This window comes from Grampus griseus, assembly GCF_964374135.1.
Source record: "Grampus griseus genome assembly, chromosome: 10".
NCBI lineage: Eukaryota > Metazoa > Chordata > Mammalia > Artiodactyla > Delphinidae > Grampus > Grampus griseus.
This window is the reverse complement of record NC_139004.1, coordinates 28,894,648-28,916,281: the sequence shown is the minus strand read 5'-3', so window position 1 is coordinate 28,916,281 and position 21,634 is coordinate 28,894,648. Positions and strand designations below refer to the sequence as shown.

Here is a 21,634-nt window from a genome sequence, read left to right as displayed (position 1 = left end):
AAAACAACAAAGAAAGCTGTAAATGTCACCTCCACTTGTAAAGGATGGCACAAGAGAAACGGTGACACTCCTAAGTATATTCCTTGAATATTTGGTATCTAATTTAACAAGTTCCTGCTTTAATATTTAAAATGAATGCTTGTGGACATATATACACTACCAAATGTAAAATAGATAGTGGGAAGCAGCCGCATAGCACAGGGAGATCAGCTCGGTGCTTTGTGACCACCTAGAGGGGTGGAATAGGGAGGGTGGGAGGGAGGGAGACGCAAGAGGGAGGAGATATGGGAACATATGTATATGTATAACTGATTCACTTTGTTATAAAGCAGAAACTAACACACCATTGTAAAGCAATTATACTCCAATAAAGGTGTTAAAAAAATAAATAAATAAATAAATAAAATTAATGCTTGGTTATCCTATCCCCACCCTTAGGTCACAATAGTTCACTTCATTTTTATTTTTTGCAACCTATATTCAGTGACACAAACTACAGACAACAATTTAATCTGCTTGTTTGTCCTTTGGTACGTATCCTCAGCATGAATTTTTCAACCAGCTTTGAACTATCCCCATAACAAGATTCCTAAGGTCTTCTAAAGCACTGGATTTCATCTTTCCTTGCTGCCTTTTTTTTTTCTTTTCTTATCTCTCCCTTTTCTTCTCTAGGAGTGATTATGGAAACAAATGTGTTTAAGATGCTTAATTTTTACTCTCTTGGCTTAGTAAATAGGTCAGTCACTTCTAAAAACTTAAAACACCATGTAAATATAAATTGACACGTAAAACAGGTTTATTCATGTGAATGTGATATCTTCACTGCAAGAGTGCTATGGACTCAATGCATTGACATTTAATTTGAATCTTGCTATTGAATCACCTGAGTTCTCTCTTTTTTTTTTTTTTTTTTTTTTTGCGGTACACGGGCCTCTCACTGTTGTGGCCTCTCCCGTTGCGGAGCACAGGCTCCGGATGCGCAGGCTCAGCGGCCATGGCTCACGGGCCCAGCCGCTCCGCGGCATGCGGGATCCTCCCGGACTGGGGCACGAACCCGCGTCCCCTGCATCGGCAGGTGGACTCTCAACTACTGCACCACCAGGGAAGCCCAACTGCATTTTTATATATTCTACAGGTCCACAACCCACCGTCTGAAGTTCTTAGGGCCTGATATGATTGCAATTCAGAATTTGGGGATTTAGAATGTAATACGGTACGCATACCTCATGTTGTGTAGTGCTCCGTCAAGGTCTGAGGCAGTCCCCGGTGGTTAAAGACAGGAATATTTTTGCAGAGAGATGGATGAATATTCACACAAGAAAAAGCTTCTCACCAGCCCTGGTTAGATTCTGAATGAATTAGGTCAAGTGAGGTTTTGTCTTAAAATGGGTTATAAAGAAAGTTTCCAGAGCTTTTTAGATTTCGGTACTGCAGATAAGAGATTGTAGATCTGCAGTTGTAAAGTACAAAGGGAACATTCACATGCCCCTACAGACTGGAGTAAAGGCAAATCTTATGTGGGGAATCAAGTAAAAATTGCAAATAACCAGATTAACCTTCCAAAATCCTTGAGAGTGACTGCATAATGCTGCCAGTGTCAGACTAGGTCACTGCATCCTCAGCTGAGCTCTAGAAGGAGCTGGTTTATTACATTAGTGGTGATGCTGAATGAAAGATATACATCTTTGAACCTAGAATCACTCCAGCCACTCACGAGGCATTGAGATGATCTATTTATGAGAAGCACAAAGCCTAAGAAACCCAAAGCACTAGGCTTCTGATCTTATGCCCTTTCTGGAAGAATACAGCCATTAATGGTTGGCAGAAATGCCCACTTATTTAAAAAGCAAAACAAAACATAACAAAAACAAGAAAATCTTTTGTGCATGTGTACGTGTGTGTATATAAGGCATCGAGTATAGCTGAAAATATATATTAAATGCCCTTTTGATTTTAGCATCACTGGATTTATTATGTTTGTTTTATTTGAATTGTTTTCTTTGGTAGACTTTAAATTCAATGAGTTTATGCTGTCTTGTTCACCACTGCATCCCCAGAGCCAAGCATCATACCTGTTTGCAATAAATATTTGTACATCAAGAGGCAGTATCGCACGATGTTTAAGAGCACAGACTCTGTAGGTTTGAATCCCTGCTCTGCCACTCCAGCTGTGAAACCATGGGCAACCTCGCTGTGTAATCATACTTACTGTATCAACCTAGGCAGACTAAGTTATATTCTAACAACAAACTCCCAGATTCCAGGGGCTTAAAGCAGCAAAGGCTTTTCTTGTTGCAGTCACATTGCATGTTTATCACAGGTCACCCAGGACCCTGCTGTGTCATCCTTGCCCTCAGTCCGTGAGCCAAACTGTCTGAACGGCACACCTGGCACGTTGCCAGTTGCCCGAGCAGAGTGAAAAGAACATTCTTCAGTGTCAAATATTGGTAATTAAGTGCTTGGCCTGGAAGTGACACCGGTCACTTCTGCTTATATCAATACATTGGGCAGAACTAGACAGAAGGGTCCAGGGAGTACAACCCTGCCACGTGCCCAGGAGGTAGAGAGGCAGAAAGACACCGCCCTCATAGGGTTGTCATGGTGATTAAAGGGCTTACTGTCTAGAAAGCCTTCGGAAGAGTATGAGGCAACTTGCTACAGGCTATGTAAGGTTTGCTACTGCTGTTATATTATTATTATTACCACTGAACTAAATGAATACACATTTTTTGGAGGCCAATAACAACTCACCTTTCAAGCTTCTCTTTATTGACCTGAATTTGGCTAAAGGTTTCCTGGTGGTTTGATACACTGTTCCCCTTTAGCTACCAGTGACTGCCAGTGTCCCATCGAGCAGAGCCTTACTTATCTTCAGCACAGACACAGGGCAGCCCTCGGGGTGCCCCTCCAGCCTCACCTGTCTTAAGATGACTTCTGCAGCCCAGCTGGATGTAGAAAGGCAATCCAGGGGAAAATGCCAGAGGTTAACTGACCCCCTAATGACTTTTAGGTGGTGTCTGCTGTGAAGCTCCCGGTTCTAAATGTGTTTCGTACAAAAGTATTGATGCTGCAAGCTGCAGCATGCAAACAGCAATCTGCATTATTGGTTTCAGATGCCAATTTTCTCCAGCTCCGGTTCTCCTTTGTGTTATGTAAACAAATCCCAACCATCTGGACCACAACAAGCCACGCTGAAGTATGTGCTCGCTCCCTGCAAAAGCATCAAATCAAAAGACAGTCGCACAGAATTCTGCCTCACAAAAAATTGGAGCGAACATCACGGTCTCATGAAGCTGTTTGAAAAAAATGTTCTGTAGGTGTCAGAACTCAGAATTTAAACAGGAGAGCAGAAATGAGCATCTCAGAATATTTATCACACTGATAAGCAGAAACAAACATAACCAGAAGCTCATCTCCTACGGCGTTACCTATATTGAGAGCAGGCCAAGTCAGTACGTTCCAAATTACCTCAAAAAGGAAAAGGGCTTAGGAAAAGTGTCTCAGACAGATGGGAAAACTGAGAAGAGATTACTGCAAGACTTAACCATGATAGTCAGAAAACAAGAGCTTTATAAATTCCCACTCAGCTAAGGAAAATGTATGCTTTATAATAATTGAACAAACAAGCTAAACTCTAGGCCTTCAATATCAAGAAACAATGAATCGGGGCTTCCCTGGTGGCGCAGTGGTTGAGAGTCCGCCTGCCGATGCAGGGGACACGGGTTCGTGCCCCGGTCCGGGAAGATCCCACATGCCGCGGAGCGGCTGGGCCCGTGAGCCATGGCCGCTGAGCCTGCGCGTCCGGAGCCTGTGCTCCACAACGGGAGAGGCCACAACAGTGAGAGGCCCGCGTACCGCAAAAAAAAACCAAAAAAAAAAAAAAAACAATGAATCAAAAGTCTGTTTGCCAGAAAAGAAAACTTCACCCAAGCAAGTTACATATCTTACCACCTAACCACCTGGACCTCTGAAATGAAAACCAAGCATCATTTCTGATGTCTTATCTCTCAGATAATTCCAGGCTGCTGAAGGCATCTTCCCAAAGCCAAATACTTTAGACAATCCCCATGGCCAGCCTGGCCCACAGGCAGATACAAGTGCTGGAAAGCATTCTTGATTCTTTTCCCTCTACCTAAAAATATCTGCCACCAACTTTGCACAGTGCCCCCAGTGGCCACCCTTTGGGAAAGATAAACATCATCAGAATTCCTGGCTCAGATTCATGAACTTTGAACACTGTGGGAAGGATATCCTGAGAGAATGACGTACAAGGCAAGTGAGCTTTATTAAGCTAGTGGAGCGGGGGAGAATGGAGGTAAAGAGAGGAACAGAAAGGTCTGGAATATAAAGAGAAACATGTGGCAGTAAAAATGGGAGGCATGAGCCTCCCCAAACATTTTTTTTCCTAGAGTCCCAGTGGTCGTGCCTCTATTATCAATTCATTTGGTATCTGATCATCTTGCTTTGTCCACCTAAACCCTGTATATATAATGAAATCAAAACTGAATCAGATTATTTGATATCCCAGAGACCGTCCACAGAATGGGGGCTATAAAATCACACCAAGCCGGAAGACTTTCTGTCTAACTTAATAACTTCCATTAGGTAGGCATGGGCTAGTTATAAAATTCACATCCTTGGCTCTAAAGATGTAATCTAAATCCTTTGAAACTGGTTCCACTGAACTACATCGTATTGATTTCACCTCAATATTTTATCAAGGTCGCTTTAAAACCCAATACTATTTGTTAAGCTGCGATTTACCAACTTCGTATACAAATTAAATGAGAATATTTGGTAATCCATTATTCAGTCACAGATCAGAATATCAAAATAGATGGGGACAGATTCCCGAGAACTCTCCCCAGGTCTCTGTCTTTCTACGTAACCAATTCTGGTTCAGCTGATAAACCACTCTTGAGCAGCCTTCCTGACTGAGATTAGCTCCTTCCTAAACCTCCTTGTTTCAATCTACTGAGAATGATTTAATCAGGAAAGAATCAAAACACCCATTAAACCTCTAAGGGGGAGACCTTCAAGATGGTGGAGGAGTAAGATACGGAGATCACCTTCCTCCCCACAAATACACCAGAAATACATCTACATGTGGAACAACTCCTACAGAACACCTACTGAATGCTGGCAGAAGACCTCAGACCTCCCAAAAGGCAAGAAACTCCCCACGTACCTGGGTAGGCAAAAGAAAAAGAAAAAACAGAGACAAAAGAATAAGGATGGGACCTGCACCAGTGGGAGGGAGCTGTGAAGGAGGAAAGGTTTCCACGCACCAGAAGCTCCTTCGCGGGCGGAGACTGCAGGTGGTGGAGGGGGGAAGCTTCGGAGCCACAGAGGAGAGCGCAGCCACAGGGGTGCGGAGGGAAAAGCGGAGAGATTCCCGCACAGAGGATCGGGGCCGACCAGCACTCACCAGCCCGAGAGGCTTGTCTGCTCATCCACCGGGGCGGGCAGGGCTGGGAGCTGAGGCTTGGGCTTCGGTCAGAGCGCAGGGAGAGGACAGGAGTTGGTGGTGTGAACACAGCCTGAAGGGGGCTAGTGCACCACAGCTAGCCGGGAGGGAGTCCAGGGAAAAGTCTGGAGCTGCCCAAGAGGCAAGAGACCATTGTTTTGGTGAGCACGAGGAGAGGGGATTCAGAGCGCCACCTACACGAGCTCCAGAGATGGGCGCGAGCCGCAGCTATCAGCGCAGACAGCAGGGACGGGCATGAGACGCTAAGGCTGCTGCTGCCGCCACCAAGAAGCCCGTGTGCGAGCACAGGTCACTATCCAAACCTCTCCTCCCGGGAGCCTGTGCAGCCCGCCACTGCCAGGGTCCCGTGATCCAGGGACAACTTCCCCAGGAGAACGCACGGCATGCCTCAGGCTGGTGCAACATCACGCTGGCCTCTGCCACTGCAGTCTCGCCCCGCATCCGTACCCCTCCCTCCCCCTGGCCTGAGTGAGCCAGAGCCCCCCAAATCAGCTGCTCCTTTAACCCCCTCCTGTCTGGGCAGGAACAGATGCCTGTGGCCAACCTACACCCAGAGGCAGGGCCAAATCCAAAGCTGAACCCCGGGAGCTGTGCAAACAAAGAAGAGAAAGGGAAATCCCTCCCAGCAACCTCAGGAGCAGCGGATTAAATCTCCACAATCAACTTGATGTACCCTGCATCTGTGGAATACCTGAATAGACAATGAATCATCCCAAATTGAGGCGGTGGACTTTGGAGCAACTGTAGACTTGGGGTTTGCTTTCTGCATCTAATTTCTTTCTGGTTTTCTGTTTATCTTAGCTTAGTATTTAAAGTTTATTATCATTGGTAGATTTGTTCATTGATTTGGTTGTTCTCTTCCTTTTTTTTATACATATATATAGATTTTCTTTTTCCTTTTTCTCTTTTTGACTGTGTATGTGTATGCTTCTTTGTGTGATTTTGTCTCTATAGCTTTGCTTTTACCATTTGTCCTAGAGTTCCGTCTGTCCGTTTTTGTTGTTTATTTTTTAGTATAGTTTTAGGACTTGCTAAAATTGGTGGATTTGTTTTTTGGTTTGGTTGCTCTCTTCTTTCTTTATTTTATTACTTTTTAATTTTTTATTTTTAATAATATTTTTATTTTAATAACTTTTATTTTATTTTACTGTATTCTTTCTTCTTTCTTTTTTTCTCCCTTTTCTTCTGAGCCATATGGCTGAAAGGGTCTTGGTGATCTGGATGGCTGTCAGGCCTGTGCCTCTGAGGTGGGAGAGCCAAGTTCAGGACATTGGTCCACCAGAGACCTCCTGGCTCCACATAATATCAAATGGCAAAAGCCCTCCCAGAGATCACCATCTCAACGCTAAGACCCAGCTCCACTCAATGACCAGCAAGCTACAGTGCTGGACACCCTATGCCAAACAACTAGCAAGACAGAAACACAACCCCATGCATTAGCAGAGAGGCTGCCTAAAATCATAATAAGGTCACAGACACCCCATAACACACCACAGGATGCGGTCCTGCCCACCAGAAAGACAAGATCCAGCCTCACCCACCAGAACACAGGAACCAGTCCCCTCCACCAGGAAGCCTACACAACCCACTGAACCAACCTTAGCCACTGGGGGCAGACACCAAAAACAACGGGAACTATGAACATGCAGCCTGTGAAAAGGAGACCCCAAACACAGTAAGTTAAGCAATATGAGAAGACAGAGAAACACACAGCAGATGAAGGAGCAAGGTAAAAACCCACCAGACCAAACAAAACAAGAGGAAATAGGCAGTCTCCCTGAAAAAGAATTCAGAGCAATGATAGTAACGATGATCCAAAATCTTGGAAATAGAATGGAGAAAATACAAGAAATGTTTAATAAGGACATAGAAGAACTAAAGAGCAAACAAACAATGATGAACAACACGATAAATGAAATTAAAAATTCTCTAGAAGAAATCAATAGCAGAATAACTGAGGCAGATGAACGGATAAGGGACCTGGAAGATAAAATAGTGGAAATAACTACTGCAGAGCAGAATAAAGAAAAAAGAATGAAAAGAATTGAGGACAGTCTCAGAGACCTCTGGGGCAACATTATATGCACCAACATTCGAATTACAGGGGTCCCGAAGAAGAGAAAAAGAAAGAGATTGAGAAAATATTTGAAGACATTACAGTTGAAAACTTCCCTAATATGGGAAAGGAAACGGTCAGTCAAGTCCAGGAAGCACAGAGAGTCCCATACAGGATAAATCCAAGGTGAAACAAACCAAGACACATGTTAATCAAACTATCAGATATTAACTATAAAGAAAAAATATTAAAAGCAGCAAGGAAAAAAACAACAAATAACATACAAGGGAATCCCCATAAGGTTAACAGCTGATCTTTCAGCAGAAACTCTGCAACCCAGAAGAGAGTGACAGGACATATTTAAAGTGATGAAAGGGAAGAACCTACAGCCAAGATTACTCTACCCAGCAAGGATCTCATTCAGATTCATGGAGAAATTAAAACCTTTACAGACAAGCAAACGCTAAGAGAATTCAGCACTAGCAAACCAGCTTTACAACAAATGCTAAAGGAACTACTCTAGGCAGGACACAAGAGAAGGAAAAGACCTACAATAACAAACCCAAAACAATTAAGAAAATGGTAATGAGAACATACATTTCGATAATTACCTTACATGTAAATGGATTAAATGCTCCAACCAAGAGACATAGACTGGCTGAATGGAAACAAAACAAGATCTGTATATATGCTGCCTACAAGAGACCCACTTCAGACCTAGGGACACATACAGACTGAAAGTGAGGGGATGGAAAAAGATATTCCATGCAAATGGAAATCAAAAGAAACATGGATTAGCAATTCTCATATCAGACAAAATAGACTTTAAAATAAAGACTATTACAAGAGACAAAGAAGAACACTACATAATGATCAAGGGATCAATCCAAGAAGAAGATATAACAATGGTAAATGTTTATGCACCCAACATAGGAGCACCTCAATACATAAGGCAAATACTAACAGCCAAGAAAGGGGGAATTGACAGTAATTCAATCATAGTAGGGGACTTTAACACCCCACTTTCACCAATGGACACATCATCCAAAATGAAAATAAATAAGGAAACACAAGCTTTAAATGATACATTAAACAAGATGGACTTAATTGATATTTATAGGACATTCAATCCAAAAACAACAGAATACACTTTCTTCTCAAGTGCTCATGGAACATTCTCCAGGAGAGATCATATCTTGGGTCACAAATCAAACCTTGGTAAATTTAAGAAAACTGAAATTGTATGAAGTATCTTTTCTGACCACAACGCTATGAGACTAGATATCAATTACAGGAAAAAATCTGTAAAAAATAAAAACACATGGAGGCTAAACAATACACTACTTAATAACCAAGAGATCACTGAAGAAATCAAAGAGGATATCAGACAATACCCAGAAACAAATGACAATGAAAGCACGACAACCCAAACCTACGGGATGCAGCAAAAGCAGTTCTAAGAGGGAAGTTTATAGCAATACAATCCTTCCTCAAGAAACAAGAAACATCTCAAATAAACAACCTAACGATACACCTAAAGCAATTAGAGAAGAACAATAAATCTGCAAAGTTGGCAGAAGGAAACAAATCATAAAGATCAGATCAGAAAGAAATGAAAAAGAAATGAAGGAAACGATAGCAAAGATCACTAAAACTAAAACGTGGTTCTTTGAGAAGATAAACAAAATTCATAAACCATTAGCCAGACTCATCAAGAAAAAAAGGGAGAGACTCAAATCAACAGAATTAGAAATGAAAAAGGAGAAGTAACAACTGACACGGCAGAAATACAAAGGATAATGAGAGATTACTACAAGAACTATATGCCAATAAAATGGACAACCTGGAAGAAATGGACAAATTCTTCGAAAAGCACAACCTTCCAAGACTGAACCAGGAAGAAGTAGAAAAAATGAACAGACCAATCACAAGCACTGAAATTAAAACTGTGATTAAAAATCTTCCAACAAACAGAAGCCCAGAATCAGATGGCTTCACGGGCGAATTCTATCAAACATTTAGAGAAGAGCTAACACCTATCCTTCTCAAACTCTTTCAGAATACAGCAGAGGGAGGAACACTCCCAAACTCATTCTACGAGGCCACCATCATCCTAGGTACCAAAACCAGACAAAGATGTCACAAGGAAAGAAAACCAGAGGCCAACATCACTGATCAACATAGATGCAAAAATCCTCAACAAAAAACTGGCAAACAGAATCCAGCAGCACATTAAAAGGATCATACACCATGATCAAGTGGGGTTTATCCCAGGAATGCAAGGATTTTTCAATATATGCAAGTCAATCAATGTGATACACCATATTAACAAATTGAAGGCGAAAAACCATAGGATCATCTCAATAGATGCAGAGAAAGCTTTCGACAAAATTCAACACCCATTTGTGATAAAAACCCTCCAGAAAAGTAGGCATAGAGGGAACCTACCTCAACATAATAAAGGCCATATATAACAAACCCACAGCCAACATCATTCTCAATGGTGAAAAACTGAAACCATTTCCTCTAAGATCAGAAGGAAGACAAGGTTCTCCACTCTGACCACTATTATTCAACATAGTTTTGGAAGTTTTAGCCACAGCAATCAGAGAAGAAAAAGAAATAAAAGGAATCCAAATTGGAAAAGAAGAAGTAGAGCTGTCACTGTTTGCAGATGACATGCTACTATACATAGAGAATCATAAAGATGTTACCAGAAAACTACTAGAGCTAATCAATGAATTTGGTACAGTAGCAGGTACAAAATTAATGCACAGAAATCTCTTGCATTCCCATACACTAATGATGAAAAATCTGAAAAAGAAATTAAGGAAACACTCTCATTTACCATTGCAACAAAAAGAATAAAATACCTAGGAATAAGCCTACCTGAGGAGACAAAAGACCTATATGCAGAAAACTATAAGACACTGATGAAAGAAATTAAAGACGATACAGACAGATGGAGAGATATACCATGTTCTTGGATTGGAAGAATCAATATTGTGAAAATGACTATACTACCCAAAGCAGTGTACAGATTCAATGCAATCCCTATCAAACTACCAATGGCATTTTTCACAGAACTAGAACGAAAAATTTCACAATTTGTATAGAAACACAAAAGACCCCAAATAGCCAAAGCAATCTTGAGAAGGAAACATGGAGCTGGAGGAATCAGGCTCCCTGACTTCAGACTATACTGCAAAGCTCCAGTAATCAAGACAGTATGGTACTGGCACAAAAACAGAAATATAGATCACTGGAACAGGATAGAAAGCCCAGAGATAAACCCATGCATGCACGTATGGTCACCTTATTTTTGATAAAGGAGGCAAGGATATACAATGGAGAAAAGACAGCCTCTTCACTAAGTGATGCTGGGAAAACTGGACAGGTACATGTAAAAGAATGAAATTAGAACACTCCCTAACACCATACACAAAAATAAACTCAAAATGGATTAGAGACCTATATGTAAGGCCAGACACTATAAAACTCTTAGAGGAAAACATAGGCAGAACACTCTATGACATAAATCACAGCAAGATCCTTTTTGATCCACCTCCTAGAGAAATGGAAATGAAGACAAAAATAAACAAATGGGACCTAATGAAACTTAAAAGCTTTTGCACAGCAAAGGAAACCTTAAACAAGACCAAAAGACAACCCTCAGAATGGGAGATAATATTTGCAAATGAAGCAACTGACAAAGGATTAATCTCCAAAATTTACAAGCAGCGCATGCAGCTCAATATCAAAAAAACAAACAACCCAATCCAAAAATGGGCAGAAGACCTAAATAGACATTTCTCCAAAAAAGACTACAGATAGCTAACAAACACATGAAAGGATGCTCAACATCACAAATCATTAGAGAAATGCAAATCAAAACTACAATGAGGTATCACCTCACACCAGTCACAATGGCCATCATCAAAAAATCTACAAACAATAAATGCTGGGGAGGGTGTGGAGAAAAGGGAACCCTCTTGCATTGTTGGTGGGAATGTAAACTGATACAGCCACTATGGAGAACAGTAGGGAGGTTCCTTAAAAAACTAAAAATAGAACTACCATATGACCCAACAATCCCACTTCAATATGCCAAGATCCCCAACAATCTCGGCATATACCCCAAGAAAACCATAATTCAAAAAGAGTCATGTACCACAATGTTCACTGCAGCTCTATTTACAATAGCCAGGACATGGAAGCAACCTAAGTGTCCATCAACAGATGAATGGATAAAGAAGATGTAGCGCATATATACAATGGAATATTACTCAGCCATAAAAAGAAACGAAATTGAGTTATTTATAGTGAGGTGGATGGACCTAGAGTCTGTCATACAGAGTGAAGTAAGTCAGAAAGAGAAAAACAAATACTGTATGCTAACACATAGATATGGAATCTAAAAAAAAAAAATTGTACTGAAGAACCTAGGTGCAGGACAGACATAAAGACACAGACATAGAGAATGGACTTGAGGACATGGCGGGGGCAAGGGTAAGCTGGGACAAAGTGAGAGAGTGGCATGGACTTTTATATACTACCTAATGTAAAATAGATAGCTAGTGGGAAGCCGCGGCATAGCACAGGAAGATCAGTTTGGTGCTTTGTGACCCCCTAGAGGGGTGGGATAGGGAGGGTGGGAGGGAGATGCAAGAGGGAGGAGATATGGGGATATATGTATACATGTAGCCGATTCACTTTGTTATAAAGCAGAATCTAACATACCACTGTAAAACAATTATACTCCAATAAAGATGTTAAAGTAAAAAAAACTCTAAGGAAAATCCTTCTAATTGTTGATATTTAAATAGATGAGAGAACAAGAAAACACGGAACTTTGTTTCATAGTTAACATCAGGTAGATTTCAGGGGAAATGACGTGCTCTGAATAAATTATAATCTGTGTTAAAACCTGGTTATAATCCAAGAGCAAAATTCCCAGTTTCTTTCCAAAAGGCTATGTGTCATTTTCTTACTTCAAATAGTCTGCTGATGATAGCTCTGGAGGTTCTAATCACATATAATTCCTTGGACTTCAAATTATTTTTAGCCCATCATTTCAACTGTTCAACTCCAAAATAATATTATTATAAAACTACCTTTATATGGCTTGAAATAATTCCTAATCCTCTAGGCTATCAAGATTGCTTACAAAACCAATAAAATTCAGAACAAAGACTTCCAGTAATTGTGTTCAGGCAACAGAGTTTGGACTTCAGCAGTTGGCAAAAACAGTCCAAGTTTGTGAAACAGCGATCATAAATCCTACTCTTAATGTCACACAGAGCCATACTTTAATGTAGAAAAAAAAAGGCTCTTTCCCCCAAAAAATGTTGGCTATGTTTTACAACGTAGCCTAGTAATAGATTTTACAATTAGAAATCCACATCCACAAGGGAAGGTTTGATCCATTTAGACTCTGTTGTTAAAACGTCAGAGAAATCCGAAGTAAACTTTCGCAAGACCTCCAAAAGGAATATTTACTCTGGTGGCCAAGAATGCTTCCACTAAATCAAGCTGACTCTTAAAATGGAAGCTTCATATTCTGGAAAATGCTTGTACATAGACAACCTCATTCCCTAATTATTTCAAATCAAGGAGTTAAGCATTTTCACGCAAATTCTTACAACACACCCAAAACAATTCTACCCGCTTGAGCAAAGCAAGTCTCATATGGCCAACCAATTTACCTTTCTAATAAGTGCTGCAGGACTTGGGGTCCAATTTAAGAAACTATTGTTAGAACAGTCATCAAACTGCAGGAAGAGTAAGGGGGAAAGAGAGCTTGTGCTGCGTAGGGAAAGGCAAATTAAGCTTTGGGCAGAATAGGGGAAAATAAAACTTTTTTTTTTTTTTTTAACAACATCTGCTTCCTAGCCCAAGGGGTATCCCCTGCAATCACTATTCCCAACACCATTGTTAGACAGACCTCTGAGTGGCAGACATCGAGATCTGATTCAACACAGTCTCCCATACAATCTTGTTGTGTGTACCTCCAATGTCAACTGATAATAGAACAGGCTTTTCTGCTCTTGCTATGCATGCCAAGAAAAGTGCCAAGTAAACATTTTCAAAAACTTCCAAACATTAACCACAAAGAAGCAATGGAAATATTGGGGGGATAATGCCACATCTCCCCCTGTTTCAGGAGCAGAAAGGCTTCTTACCTTGCTCTCATCCCCTTCAAACACCGACTGGTGGACGTTGCATGCAAAGAGTGAGTTTGGGAGGTCCGTGAAGTCCGTGATTGCTTGAAAGGCCTCCTCCGTGAAACACTGAGTCACAGCCCAGTCTCTGTCTATGCAGCAGAGCAGGAAGAGTCCTCCATCTTCCGGGATGTGCCCCTGCTGCCCCAGGCTCCTCGTCCCAATGAAATAAGAGTCTCCCCTCATTCCTGAGGATACAGAGACGGATGCATGTTAGAGTAGGATTCGATTCCTTAAAGCTTGGTTTGAAGGTCGCAGTTCTGGAGTGTCGGGGGCAAGAGAGGGGAGTGTGATTAGGAAGAGAAGCAGGGGCTGTTAGAAGGGGGAAGACCCAGCAAGTTCACATTTTCCCCTTGATCTCTGAGTTACAACTTCCCACACAGCTCTGTTTCTGGGCAAGAATCCAGTCCCAGCTATGGGCAAAAAAAAAACCCACTTGGGCAGGACTGGAGTTGGAGGCCAGGGGCTCCAGCCTAGCTATTCAGTGTTTACTAGACTGGGAACCTTGGAAAGTTATGTAAGTTCTCTGAGCCTTGCTTCCTTAAGAGAATCAAATGGATTCAGACAAAAATGCACATAAGAAAGTGCTTTGATAAGTTACATGATGAATTATATAATACCACGACCATTACTGCTAACGCTTATCACTTCTTGAGTTCCAGGAATGATTCTAAATGATTTGCGTGCCTTAACTGACCTATGAAATCTCCATCTATGTGGTTGGTACCAATATTATCCCCATTTTACGGAGGGGAAAAGCTAAGGAACAAAGCAATTAAGTAACTTTGACAGGGTCCATGACAAAATGGCAGGACTAGGATTCAAACTCAGGGAGTTTGGCACGAAAGTCTGCTCTCCTATACCACGGAAATGAAGCAGATCAAAATTACTCCAAGTCTATATTTAAGGAAGTACAACCTATTTCATCACCACCTGAATCCTGATTAGGGTAACTCTAATAGTTAATCATCTATCCTAATGAGGACACACACACACACACACCCTCTTCTGCCTGGGGTCATTACTCTAATTTGTGAACTCTGGATCTTAAAAAATCACTACTATCTTGGCTGATCCAAGGTATACAGATTCCCCACCCTCAGAGTCCCCAGTGTGAAGCTTTCCAGTATTAATCTCATCTACCTGTGTTCCATGATTCTATTCTTTCATTACCCCTTACATTCAAAATTCTACCCAACTGCAGCCAGTTGGAGACTTTTTCCAATTTTTGATACTGGTACATAATTCAATAGATTTCATCAGCTTTCCTGCATACTTCAACAACAGTCAATGTCTATATTTTTCCTTTGTATCTATTTTCATGTCTATCATACTATTCTGTTCAAAGATCAGTGATTAAAGTCCCAGAAGGTGAAATAACTTGCCCATGGGTACCCAGATAAGAATGCCTGGCAATTACCACGTGGCTGCTGGATCATCCTCTGTTTCCCCCAATCCCAGCAATGCAGAACCTCAGGGTAAAAGACAGAAAGGCAGTACCGCAAAGTGTCACTCTGCCCTTGCCAAGTTTAGGTAAGACGTAAATTCTAGATTCCCACACAAGTATGGGTTTCTACTTATATCCCTCTCGAACTCTGAATGCAGTATTGTGATGAGGTTGTTTTTTCATTTTTCCTAGAAACAAAGCCTAAATGGCATCCTGATAAACAGTATTTGATGGCAATATAAATGATGCATTACATAGAAAATCTTAGGCCTGGTTGGATACAGGAGCCAAAAATGAAAGAATCTGAAATAATAACTAAAAAATTAGATCACTACAATTGTGGAAAATAAAAATGTCATTCTATATAAAATATAATAGAACCATTCCTGTATTCTAAAGTTCTCAAAACTCCAATTAATGCAACATCTTCTGTATTTAAATCAATAAAATATGTATTTTAAATAAAAATATGGTACATGGTTTAAGCTTTATTTTTTTCCATAATGAATTCAAAATATATGAACATTTTTATTTAAAAAAAATTTTTTTATTATTATTTTTTGCCCACACTGCACAGCTTGTGAGATCTTAGTTTCCTGACCAGGGACTGAACCCAGGCCCTTGGCAGTGAAAGTGCAGAGTCCTAACCACTGGAGGAATTCCCTATGAATATTTTTAATTAGAAGAAAAAACTTCAATGAAATACTTAAAAGTATTTATTTCCCTTCATATTCATTTACACTGTTGCTTCGGATATTTTAGCATAATATGCATAATGACTATCACATTATTATTAGAGTACTAATTATTTTAATAGTAAAAATAATTACTAAGAACATTAAGACACTTTTACAGGTGACCCTTGAACAACGTGGGGGTCAGGGGCACCAAGAGACCACGCGGTTGAAAATTCAAGTATAACTTTAGAGTCGGCCCTCCTTATATAGGGTTCCACATCTGCGGATTCAACCAACCTCAGATCCTGTAGAACGTACTCCGTGAAAAAATTCTGTGTATAAGTGGACCTGCACAGTTCAAACCCATCTTGTTCAAGGGTCCGGTGTATTTTCATCAATGGATTATAGGAAAACCTTCTGATAATAAAGTTACAATCATCCAGTATCATGAAATATAGATATTGTCAATTTTGGTTTCATTTTTAATCCTGTCCTTCTTAGATAACATTTTAAAAATTAATCAGAATGGATCCCATAATGTTCTTAAACGGGTCTGACACTGTTTCAATTATTCTTTTTTTCAAAGAGAATTAAAATCCATTGCTGAACAAATTAATTAAATAGACCAAATATTAAGCCTCACTCAGGACTCATTTTAATCTACCCAAATAGCCTTAACTTCTGTTCTAAGCTGTAACAATACGATTACCTCTGTAAGACTTTATTTTAAGCTCATTACTTTCAGTCAAGATTTAAAAGGTGAATGCATTTTTGGCAAACAACTTATTCTACTTACATGGAGAAATACGTTAGAAGTCAGAGCGTTGAACAAAGAAACCCTGGTTTCTCTTCCCAGTTCCACTGCTGACTCACCTCATAATTTGGAGAAATCTATTGATCATTCTGTGACTCCGTTTATGTTTGTAAAACAGGAAGAAAAAACCCTATCTGCCTCCCTCGGCTAAGTAGGAAGAGGCAGAGGAATGAAATAGGGATGAAAAAGTGATCAAAATCAGTGTTAATCACTCGTAAAAGGATATGTACTCGGAAGCACTATAAAAGCACATCATTAGGATCATCTCAGAGCAAGACTATTATGCTTTGGTATAACCACTAACCTTCAGTAAACCCACATAAACAGACAGAAAGGGAAATGCTGAAGATGAAAGGAATTCCAGCAACAACTGACTACATAGCTTAAGAAGATTTACTTATGTTGTCATTATTTCTAAATCTGAGGTTGGTCATCCAAAAGAGAACAGCTGCTTTCAGCTCAAAAGGCAACTCTTCCAGGAGGGTTCTCCGACCTCCCCCAGGACCCATGAATTTAGCATCCTTTCTTTGCGGTCCCTGAGTACCAGCCTAGCCTAGCCCTCGCACAGTTCATTCTGCACTGCGACTACTGTATCTCCAACCAGAATGGTATTTCTTGAGAGCAGAGACTGAGCTGCCTTCGTCCAAGGTATCTTCAGCCTGGTACATCTAGAAAGCCCTCAAAATATTTGACTGAGTTAATGAATTATGTAAAAAGGGGTCACTGTCAGGAAAAAACAGACCAGCAAGTGAGTTACAATGATCGACTTAAAATATATACTCTAAAAATGTTATTTATTTCAAATGTATACACTAATAATAAAAATTAACCCACTCATTTCAGATTTAATTTTAAAAATGAAAGATAACAAGAACCACTCAAAGGATTCCTTTAGCTAAAAGTAAAAATTTGTGGAGTATAACTAAGATAACATGTATGTTTTTTTGATTATATGAGTTTACTGAAGAAAAAACTGGCAAAATCAGAAAGGTATGAAAAAAGAAAAGAAAACCATAATCCTGCTATCCAGAAAACTCCGTTAATATTTTGGCATATTTAGTTCCAGCGTTGTTTTTTCATGCGTAATTCTGAAACAAAATTGAGAGCTTGCTGTTTAGTATCCCACACTGATACAGCCAAGAGCAGTTCCCTGTATCATTACATATTCTTTGAAACATTAATTTTAATTGCCACATAGAATCCCAGTGTATAGATCTGTCATAATTTATTTAACTATTCTTCTGTTGTTTGACATTTAGAAAGTATATATTTCCATCATTACATTTATCTGGAAAAGAAAAACCACCATCTACTTTTAAAATATAAAGTCTCCCCAGGGAGAACCTCAAAATTTCTTGAGATGCAGAGAAGAGACATTTATATGAAATATTGGAAAGAGCCCCAGGGGCCTACTTGGGTTCTGGTTCTTCTGTAAGTTGCATGTTTTCTGAGCTGTGGTTTCCATGTTAGCAAAATGGAGAAAGACTGCGGTCTTGTCTACTGTGAATATCAAGCGAAAGGAACCAAGTGAATGTCTTCTGAAGGCTCCAAAATAATATGTGAATTAAAGCCACTTATTACTATGTACAAGCTTGTCAAGATCAGAGGAACCTGGCACTACAGAGGCGGTTGCCATCCACCACTAATAAGGCTGTAAACAAGTTTCAGACTTCAGTGAACGTCCATGATGTGAGCCCATGTCACTAAAATGAGACACAAGCAGGGATGCCCGTGAATATTTGCTATGGGTCTGGTTGGAGAGCCAATAGAAAGGAAAGTTATTTATAGGGCAAAAAAGACTCATTAAAAATAAAAAAACAAAAAACACTGCCCCTCCCCCAACACCACCAAGAGCAAAAATAACTGTTTATTTAAATATTACAAAGTAGGTGGCAATGAGAATATAAATGATTGAATTGGACTCCTTTTAAAGGAAGAGGAAGCCTGGAGAGTGGAAGCTTCTCAACTGTTTCATTACTTTGCTACAATGTGAAAATGTTTTCATCCAAGATCCTCAGAAGACCCGACAGAACTTATTAAATAAACAATAAAAGACCTAAAATGAAGACAGTATGGTTCCTACCACGAAGACTAGCCACTTGACACTTAAAGATGCCTGATCAGCATCAAAGAAGTAGCAACTGAATAAATATTTCCGGCGTAAGTGAATATATTCTCTCCCCCTCAATAAAATTAGATGATCTAGATGATCTAGATGCTCTAGATTTAGATCATCTAGAATTAGATGATCTAGACATTACTGGGTTTCTACACAAGGAATTAATCTTTCCAAAACTCCCACTTTTCACTCCTAACAACATTTGATATGGTACAAATCCAGGAAAAGAGAACTCGAAGAGACATCTGATTCTGTCGGATACCATTATTGTCACAGGGTTAACTATACGCATGAGATTTAGATTTCTGAATTGCAGAATCCTAAACAATACGACCTTCCTAGGAATGGGGTGTAACTCGTGAGGATGGGGAGCCATGCATTTTGCCCATGGGAGTTCTGATCTAGACAATCTTAAACTAGATATAGAAGGAGAGGGAAATCACAAATAAGCCCATGAGAACAGCAGAGAGCCATGGCAGGAAAAATAAAATTGTAAGTATCCATGGAGATGTTCATACTAGCTTCACTGTCAAGTAAAATCACCCCATTAATAGTGTGATGTGTGATCTATGAAAAAGGCAAATGGCACCTTGGGAGGGGTGGTGTGATGATAATCTTGAGTGCCCTGAACATGCAGAAACTAACATGGCTGATTCTGAGTACCCCCTAGAACAGAAAAACTGTAATTTTTTCCTAAGGAAACTATCCCATCTTATTGAGGGGTCAAAAGTCATGTCATCTAAGAAACAGGGGCATTGGGTAGACATAGCATAGGGAAGCACAGGCAAGAATTCTTGAGTGAAATCACAGTTGCCTTCAAACTCTGAAAGAGGAAATATTTTTCGTGTGTGGCACTAAGAAAGCAGAAGTCAACCAGGGAAAAATAATTTAGTTTAATAAAAGGAGCCATGGATCTTTTAACAATTCGGATTAAAACAGAAATGTCTTGCCTCGTGTCTCAGTGAGCAACTTGTCCCAGTGACAGCCAATGAATACGCTCCACAGAGCAGATGATATCGATCTTGTGGGATTGTCACCTAGGGAATCCAAGGACCAGGGAGATGGCTGGCTGACATTTATTTTTAAGGTCCCTTCTCACCTTGATATTTTTATCTTTCCATGACTGGAAGAAAATACACAAGAAAAGAGACATCTGTTTATCTCTGGGCTTAAAGGTGCTCAAGAAAGGGGAACTTATATATAACCTGTAACAAAAGCATTCTCCAGGGTTGAAACTTTTATCTGATGCTCATAACAAACCTGCCTATATTTTTTGTCTTCTAGGTTATTCAAACTAGAAAGCAGGAGGTGGCCGAAGCCGCGACAGTCGTGCGCACGGCTGGCCGGATACACCAGAAATACATCTACACGTGGAACAACTCCTACAGAACACCTACTGAATGCTGGCAGGAGACCTCAGACCTCCCAAAAGGCCAGAAACTCCCCACGTACCTGGAGGGGATTAAGAGCGCTGCTTAAAGGAGCTCCAGAGACGGGCGCGAGCCATGGCTAAAAGCGGGACCCCAGAGACGGGCATGAGACGCTAAGGCTGCTGCTGCCGCCACCAAGAAGCCTGTGTGCGAGCACAGGTCACTATCCACACCTCCCCTCCCGGAAGCCTGTGCAGCCCGCCATTGCCAGGGTCCCGGGATCCAGGGACAGCTTCCCCGAGAGAACGCACGGCGCGCCTCAGGCTCGTGCAACGTCACGCCGGCCTCTGCCGCGCAGGCCCGCCCCGCACTCCGTGCCCCTCCCTCCCCCGCGGCCTGAGAAAGCCAGAGTTCCCGAATCAGCGGCTCCTTTAACCCCTTCGGGTCTGAGCGAAGAACAGACGCCCTCCGGTGACCTACACGCAGAGGCGGGGCCAAATCCAAAAATGAGCCCCGGGAGCTGTGAGAAGAAAGAAGAGAAAGGGAAATCTCTCCCAGCTGCCACAGAAGCAGCGGATTAAAGCTCCACAATCAACTTGATGTACCTGCATCTGTGGAATACCTGAATAGACAACGAATCAACCCAAATTGAGGAGGTGGACTTTGAGAGCAAGATTTATGATTTTTTCCCCTTTTCCTCTTTTTGTGAGTTGTGTATGTGTATGCTTCTGTGTGAGATTTTGTCTGTATAGCTTTGCTTCCACCATTTGTCCTAGGGTTCTATCCTTCCGTTTTTTTTTTTAATATTTTTTCTTAATAATTATTTTTTATTTTAACAACTTTATTATATTTTATCTTACTTTATTGTACTTTATCTTCTTTCTATCTTTCCTTCCTTCTCTCCTTCCTTCCTTCCCTCCCTCCCTCCCTTCTTTCTTTCTTTCCTTCTTTCTTTCTTTCTACTTCTACTAATTCTTTCTTTCTACTTTTTCTCCCTTTTATTCTGAGCCGTGTGGATGAAAGGCTCTTGGTGCTGCAGCCAGGAGTCAGTGCTGTGCCTCTGAGGTGGGAGAGCCAACTTCAGGACACTGGTCCACAAGAGACCTCCCAGTTCCACATAATAACAAATGGCGAAAATCTCCCAGAGATCTCCATCTCAACACCAGCAGCCAGCTTCACTCAACGACCAGCAAGCTCCAGTGCTGGACACCCTATGCCAGACAACTAGCAAGACACGAACACAACCCCACCCATTAGCAGAGAGGCTGCCTAAAATCATAATAAGGCCACAGACACCCCAAAACACACCACCAGACGTGCACCTGCCCATCAGAAAGACAAGACCCAGCCTCATCCACCAGGACACAGGCACTAGTCTCCTCCACCAGGAAGCCTACACAACCCACTGAACCAACCTTAGCCACTGGGGACAGACACCAAAA

General features: G+C 40.9%; 1 protein-coding gene across 1 annotated transcript in view; it reads right to left on the bottom strand.

Annotated features, from left to right (window-relative positions):
- Positions 1–21,634, bottom strand: part of RCAN2 (regulator of calcineurin 2) — a 265,288-nt gene that overhangs the window by 205,175 nt on the left and 38,479 nt on the right. Inside the window, exon 2 of the mRNA XM_082663759.1 lies at positions 13,727–13,953. Coding sequence (XP_082519885.1) covers positions 13,727–13,951 — 225 coding nt within the window. The 5' untranslated portion in view covers positions 13,952–13,953. The remainder of the gene's footprint in view (positions 1–13,726; positions 13,954–21,634) is intronic.